This window comes from Fonticula alba (assembly GCF_000388065.1).
Source record: "Fonticula alba strain ATCC 38817 unplaced genomic scaffold supercont2.4, whole genome shotgun sequence".
NCBI classification, from domain to species: Eukaryota; order Rotosphaerida; family Fonticulaceae; genus Fonticula; species Fonticula alba.
This window is the reverse complement of record NW_009242974.1, coordinates 471367-478185: the sequence shown is the minus strand read 5'-3', so window position 1 is coordinate 478185 and position 6819 is coordinate 471367. Positions and strand designations below refer to the sequence as shown.

At 67.9% G+C, this 6819-nt stretch overlaps 2 protein-coding genes across 2 annotated transcripts; one reads left to right on the top strand and one right to left on the bottom strand.

Annotated features, from left to right (window-relative positions):
- H696_02651 (hypothetical protein) lies at positions 1-4861 on the top strand. Its single transcript, XM_009496563.1, has 10 exons — positions 1-250; positions 336-422; positions 556-605; positions 778-945; positions 1019-1416; positions 1552-1915; positions 2012-2955; positions 3071-3637; positions 3966-4626; positions 4724-4861. Exons 1-10 carry the CDS (start codon positions 112-114, stop codon positions 4829-4831), a joined length of 3486 nt encoding a protein of 1161 aa, XP_009494838.1. The 5' UTR covers positions 1-111; the 3' UTR covers positions 4832-4861.
- Positions 4862-4963: 102 nt separating this feature from the next.
- H696_02650 (hypothetical protein) lies at positions 4964-5694 on the bottom strand. The gene is made up of 2 exons (XM_009496562.1): positions 5439-5694; positions 4964-5292 (listed from the first exon to the last, which is right to left on the bottom strand). Exons 1-2 carry the CDS (start codon positions 5638-5640, stop codon positions 5051-5053), a joined length of 444 nt encoding a protein of 147 aa, XP_009494837.1. The 5' UTR covers positions 5641-5694; the 3' UTR covers positions 4964-5050.
- Positions 5695-6819: the final 1125 nt, after the last annotated feature.

Genomic DNA, 6819 nt, shown 5'->3' with positions numbered 1-6819 from the left:
CCCCGCCGGCGTTCTTGCTGCTGCCCCTCTTCCCGCCCCCCGGCCTCTTCCCAGCCGGCCTGTCGCCCTTTCCCCCTTTCGCGTACCCTTCTGCATCCACCGAGGATCGCCATGGCCGCCACGCCGGGCATCCGCCCGCTGGACCCGACAAGTGCCCGGCGCCTGTGTGCCTCGCAGGTTGTCGTGGACCTCTCGGCCACCCTCAAGGAGCTCATCGAGAATGCCATCGATGCCGGGGCCACCAAGCTTGGTACGTGCTCTTCCTTCCCCGCGTGCGTGGGTCCCACTGGCGCCCCTGCCGCCAATCTAACTGCCGGCCCCAATGCCCCGCGTAGACATCACCCTGCGCGACCACGGCCTTACCTCAATCGAGGTGGCCGACGATGGCCACGGCCTTGATGAAACGTCTCTGCGAGACATCGGTGCGGCCCATCTTCCTCGCCCGCCCTCCGCCCTCCGCCCTCCGCCCTCCCAGCTCGCCAGCACAGTCACCGGTGGCACCTTGGCAGCGCCAGGTCGCCCTTCGTTTCGTGTCCACTGACGCCCGTGGCGCAGCCAAAAAATACTGGACCTCCAAGATCAGCTCCTTCGAGGATGTGGCCAATGTGCGTGTCCTGCGTTTCCCAATGCGCATGCGTACACCGGGCGGGCCATTGCTCCCTGCTCCCTGCTCCCTACTCTCTCTCTCTCTCTCTCTCTCTCTCTCTCTCTCTCTCTCTCTCCCCCGCTCCATCCTCGTGACTGACCTCCGGATCGCCCGCCTCGACGGCGGTGCAGGTGGCCAGCTTTGGCTTCCGCGGGGAGGCGCTCAATGCGCTGGCCTTCCTCGGCGAGCTGTCAATCACCTCGCGACAGCGGACCCCGGCGGCCGGTGCGGTGCCCGCCTTTTCGGCGGTCTACGACTCCCATGGCGAGGCCCAGTCGGTTGTCCCGTCCGGCCGAGATGTGCGTCCTCTTTTCGCCCCCCCCCCCCCCCCTCCCTTCCCAGCGCCCCAGTCCTGACAGCCGGGGATGACAGTTCGGCACGACGGTCACCGTGCGAAGCCTCTTCAAGAACCAGCCGGTCCGCCATCGGGAGGCCGTGCGCTGCCGGCTGCGGAATTACAACCGCGCGGTGGCCATGATCCGGGCCATGGCTTGCGTCAGCTGCCCGCAGCTGGCCGTCCGGCTGACGCACATCCTGACCACCTCGGGCCAGCGAGCCAAGACCGAGTTGATCTTCGCCACCAGCGGGGCGGGGCGCCGGGCGACGGCGGCCGCGGCGGCCGGCGGCCCGGCGCCCGACCTCCCCACTGCCACCGCCGACCGGGCCCAACTCCTGCGGAGCATCCACGCCGCCGTGACGGGGGTGTACGGCGGCCGCTTTGCCGACGCCCTGGAGCAATTCACCATCGACATCCCGAGCGACGGGCACACGTACGTCACCTCCTCCTCCGGGGTGCTGCCTCCGCCCCGCGGCTCTGACCACCATCCCACACGTCTGGGCGTTCCTCTCCGGCCGCTGTCCCCTTTCCCGCCCCCCCCCCCCCCCCGCTCCCCTTCCCCCCCCAGCATCACCGTCATCGGGCTGATCTCCACGCCGAATCCCCCGGCGGTGTCGGTGTCCGGCATGCTGGCCGCCGGCGGGGGCACTGTCTCCACCACCACGTCCCCCAGCGTCGACCCGCGGCAGCATATCTCCCTGAACCAGCGCCTGATTGACCTCTCGAGCATGACGCGCGCCGCCACCGAGGCCTACCGAACTGCCTCGATGACCTCGGCCGCCAATGCCTCCCGGGCCACGGCGGTCCCCTTCCTCGGGGCCATGCTGCTGATTGAGCCGGCCGCGCTTGGCCGCGAGGTGGACATCAATGTTTCGCCGGACAAGCGCACCGTGCTCCTCCGCCGCGAGGCGGTCATCGTATCGACCTTCAAGGTGTGTTGCCGGCCCTGGCCCGGGCTTGCCTGCCACCCGCCGCACCGCCTGCCAGTGCTGACACGTGTCTCCCTTTGCCCTGTTCGTGCGCCGTAGGAATACCTCGAGCAGGCGCTGTCGGCCTCGCGACGCACGTACACGGTCAATGAGCCGCTGCCGCTGTCGCAGTTCATGCAGGCGACCAATGCATCGTCAGCCATGCTCGAGCCCAAGACCGAGGCGGGTCTCCCTTTCAGGGGGTCTCCCACGCGCCCCAGCATTGCAACCACGCAAGCCTGGCTCACCGAGGCGGAGCCGCAGCCGAAGGCGGAGCCGCAGCAGCATCCAGCGGGGCAGCTGCTTGCCACGTATGACGAAGAGCGGGAGGCCCGCCTCTCGTCACATGCCAGCCACGAGGAGCCGATGGATGTCGAGGCCACAGTCCCGGCCCCTGGCCGGATGGGCTCGCCACCAGCGGAGATCATTCACCAGGAGACACATCTGGATGATGGCACCGTGTTGACTTTTGCCATGGCGCCGGCTCGGGCAGCGCCCCCGAGCGCCGCCCGAGCGCCCTTGGAGCCGATTGGCCGGGCGGGGCCTTCCACCGGTCGGGACGCCCGCCCGGAGCCCGAGGCCCGGGGTTCGCCCGAGGCCGCGGATCTGCCGGTGCCCGAGGCCGTCAGCTGGGTTCTATCTGCGCCGGTTCGGGAGCCGCCCCCAAGTGCCGGCTGTTGCCCGGACGACGATCCCGCCGGCGGGGAGTCCGAGTCGGCCCGGCGCCCGGTCCGTCCGGCCAGCCCGGGCCCGTCGGACCCCGGCTCGCATCCGAAGCGCCCACGCGTTGGGCCGGCCACCATGCCCTCCTCGGGGGAGGGGTCTGGGAGTATGTCGGAGCCGGAGTCGGAGCCGGAGCCACAGCAGCCGGTCGAGGCGCTGCTTGGCATTGGGCTCGGTGCGCCAGGCGGCCCACTCGGCCGGACGGCGAGCGTGACGACCCCCGGTTCTCCGGTCCCTTCCTCATGTACTTCCGACATGCCAAGCGTCACCTTGCCCGTGCAGTATGTCTCGCGACTCTCCTTCCCCGCCAATCCCTCCGCCGTGTTTTTTTTGTTGAACCCCCCCCCCCCCCCCCCCCCCCCCCGCCTCTGACCACCTGGCCCGCTCGTCTTACAGCACTCCTCCGAGTGGCAGCTCGACAGGTCCACTACGGTCGGCCTTCTCGGCCAGGCCATCAGATCAACCGGTGGCCAGGGTCCGCGTGGACCTGGGCTCGATGTCCCGGCGGCTGGCGGGACTTGCGTCGGGCTCGGGCGCGCCCAGCACCGATGCCGGCGCCTTCCACTATGACAGCGTCTACACGCATGGTGCTGGGGCGGCCGGAGCCACGCGCGCACCTGTCGCTGCGTCGACCCATGTCGACCCCCAGGCCGGGGAAGTCCGTCTCGATGCCGGGGCCACCGGCGTCACCAGCCGCCGCGAGCGGACCCTCCGGCAGGCGGATTTCCGCCGGATGCGCGTCCTTGGCCAGTTCAACAATGGCTTCATCATTGCGTTTCTGCCACGGGCCGAGGCCGAGGTGGGAGGGGCCGAAGGCCAGCCGAATAGGCCCTCAGCAAATGGGGCCTCCAAGCTCCAGGCCTTCGGCGACCTGTTCATCATTGACCAGCATGCGGCCGATGAGAAGTTCAACTACGAGCGCATCCGCCGCGAGACGCGCCTCACGCCGCAGCCGCTGGTTGTGTGCGTGGCTCTCCTCCTGCCGAGGGCATCCCTTTTCTCGGTTTCCCTGCCGAAGTTTCCCCCCTCGTCCACCCCCGTTATCCGCACCCTGACCCAGCCTCTCTCTCCCTCCCTCTGTCCGTCTATCCGTCTGTCTGTCTGTCTGTCTGTCTGTCTGTGTGTCTGTCTGTGTGTCTGTCTGTGTGTCTGTCTGTCTGTCTGTCTGTCTGCCTGTCTGCCTGTGTGTCCGTCTGTGTGTCCGTCTGTGCGTCTACCTCTCCCTCTCCCATCCCTCTCCCATCCCTCTCCCTCCCTCTCCCTCCCTCCCTCTGTCGCGTCCACCCAATAGCCCACGCCCCCTCGAGCATTTGGACGCCATTGAACGGCAGCTCTGTTACCAGCACGCTTCGACAGTCTTCCGACGCAATGGGTTCACCTTTTCCTTCCAGCTGGCCCCGGAGGGGGACGCCTCCGAGCCGGCTGATGTTGAGAGCGTCCGGCTGACCGGCCAGCCGGTCCTGGCTCGCGGGCAAGTCCTCGGTGTGGATGACCTGGATGACCTGCTCCGGCAGCTGTCCATCTTCTCGACCGGCGGGATCGCCAACATGTCGCGCAGCCATCGGGCATCGTCGCTGAGCCAAGATGCTGGCGCGGCCGCCTCAAATGGCGCAGCCACTGAGGAGGCCGCCGGGGCCGGCACGCCGGAGGACACGTCGTACCTGGCCCCCCTGCCGCTGGTCCTGGATGGCCTGGACCCGGAGGATGACATGGCGTCCGGGTTTTTCGCCGGGACCCGCGTGACAGCGGCGTCCGGGTCCAATTCGAACCCGGCCGCCCGGTGGTCCGTGCCGGACTGGCGGCCGCCTACCGGGGAGCTGGAAGAGGAGGACCCTGCCAGCGTGGATTTGGAGGCCTTGTGCAGCGGTCGCGCTCGGCGGGCCTTCGCCACGCAGGCCTGCCGGCAGAGCATCATGATCGGGCGAGCCCTCTCCAAGAAGGAGATGACCAAGGTGCGTCCTGACACCCGGGCGGTCGCGCTCCTCCGTGCCCCTCCCCCCCCCTCCGCGCCACTGTTGCCCTCTTCTAACTTGGCATCGTCTTGCGCAGGTGGTCCACAACCTGGCGGAGCTGGTGCACCCGTGGAACTGCCCGCATGGACGGCCCACTCTGCGCCACTTGCTGGTGCTGGACGATGCCTTTTTCCGCTCTGGCTAGGTCAAACACCTCTCTCTCTCTCTCTCTCTCTCTTGGCTGTCCCCCTGCCGAGGGTCTATTTTTCATGTACATATATGCATGCGTTTGTGCATTTGGCCGTGTATGGCACCCAGGTCACAATGTCCACATGCAGGGGGGGGGGGGGGGGGGGGGGGGGGGGGGGGACAGGAGCCGCCGGCCAAGCGTCGGGGCTGGCTGCCGTCGGGCTCGCGCGCCGCCTCAGCGTGGGATATGATTGTCATCCGGCAAATGGGTCGGGTTGTAGTGGAAGTATGTTCCACGGTAGTAGTTGTGCGGCATGCAGCTCAAGTGGGTGTTTCGAATATACACGGCGTTGGCCAGGGCCAGCGGGATGGCCAGGGCCAGGAAAGTGATGTTCCGCCGCCGCCAGGTGTACCGCTCGCCATAGATGGCATCGGTGATGGCCAGACTCAACGGGTAGGACCCCAAGGCAAGAATGACTGCGGAGGCCAGGTGCATGGGCACATGTGCATGTGGACATGGGCAGAGAAGCGGCGAGCGAGGCAGGCAGAGAGGGAGGGAGACCGAGGGCGCAGGCGAGGTGAGCAGCAGGCAGGGGGGGGGGGGACAGGCACAAGGCACGCACATGAAGAAATCTTGATGAAGGACCAGCAGTTGGTGGTGGTTTCACGGATGGTGGGGATGGCCAGCGGCTCGCCAGGCGGCACCGGGGCCGGGGGATATGAGGGGACCAAGCGGGCCGGGAAATCCCTCCGCGAGACGTGCAAGCCCATTTCGTTCATCCCATTTTTGATTTTGCCGACGAGGTAGTCCCACAGCTCGGCCATGGTTGAAGAGAGGGGCCCGAGAGACAGGTGACCCGGCGGATCGGAGCTGACCAGGGGGAGGGGGGGGGGGAGAAAAAAAAAGAGGGGCCTCAGCGGTTCACCGGGCGCGATGGGTGTGGCGAGCAAATCCGGCTGAGTAGGTGCGAGCGGGGATTCTGCGGTGGCGGTGGCGGTGGCGGTGGCGGTGGTGGGAGGGAAGACAGCTGGCCAGGTGGCGGGGCGCACCGGGAGGGGGGCGAGATCGTCTTGAGTCCCCTCCCCTGGAGGGATGTGTGATCCCCGCTGTGGCCGTGGGCCGGTGGCGTGCTCCCTTCTCCCTGCCTCCATCGCCGGCCTGGCTTGGGGGCGGGACGTGCCACCGCCCCGGCCCGAGGGCGGAGCTCCCCCGGCGGCAGGGGGCGGCTGTTGTGTGCCGGCTGCCCGGGCCGAGCGTGGGCAGAGCGGCGGGCGATCGCGCGCCCGGGCGCCCACGTTTGGATTTGGGCCGGACGCGCGCTCCATGGCGCATGGGTATCACGCCCGCATGACGGGTCATGTGCCCATGAGTTTGGCATTGTGGGGTTTCCGGACAATTGTGGGGGGTTTCGGCGGATGCTTTGGCCGTACCCCGGGAGGGAGACTGGCTGGCGGCCGGGGGACTCCCGGGCCTGGGCGGGGACAAGAAGATAGGGCTGCTGCTTGTCCAGGCCTCCGTGGCCCTCTGAGGCCCCCCCCTCCGGCCCAGTCCAGGGGGGCGCGGGGGTAGCACTGGTGCCCGAGGGACGGACGGCCAGAAAATCCACCAGCCTCCCCACGGCTGCCTATCGCGCCCCCTTGTCCGTCGAAAATCCCTCAAAATTCCGAAGCGAGGCAAGTGCGCACCTAAGACCTCGCTCGCCTGAATGCATGTGTGTGTCTGTGTGTGTGTCTGTGTGTGTGTATGTGTATGTGTATCTATGTCTGTGTGGGTAGGGGCGGGCGAGAGACTGACCTGAAGGCATGCCGCCCCGGGATGCCTGGCGTCGTTCCTCCTTGTTTGCTCTGCTGCCTCCTCATGCATGAATGGGTCCTTCCGCCATGACGCCCCGAGGTGGGACAGGTGCTGGGAGGCGAATTTTCCTCTGTCGCGGGAGAGCTCGAGATATTTTGGTTCGGCCATCCGTGGTGCTCTCGGCCTCCTGCCCCCCCCCCCCCCCCCCC

What these genes read in the sequence shown, in the direction of transcription:
- H696_02650 (XM_009496562.1), bottom strand. Translation starts at nt 5,640, where the DNA reads ATGGCCGAGCTGTGGGACTACCTCGTCGGCAAAATCAAAAATGGGATG. An exon ending in CTTCATCAAGATTTCTTCAT is followed by an intron (nt 5,293 to 5,438) that starts GTGCGTGCCTTG and finishes TGGCCTCCGCAG; the next exon opens with TCATTCTTGCCTTGGGGTCC.
- H696_02651 (XM_009496563.1), top strand. Translation starts at nt 112, where the DNA reads ATGGCCGCCACGCCGGGCATCCGCCCGCTGGACCCGACAAGTGCCCGG. An exon ending in AACGTCTCTGCGAGACATCG is followed by an intron (nt 423 to 555) that starts GTGCGGCCCATC and finishes CCCGTGGCGCAG; the next exon opens with CCAAAAAATACTGGACCTCC. An exon ending in ATCCCGAGCGACGGGCACAC is followed by an intron (nt 1,417 to 1,551) that starts GTACGTCACCTC and finishes TTCCCCCCCCAG; the next exon opens with CATCACCGTCATCGGGCTGA.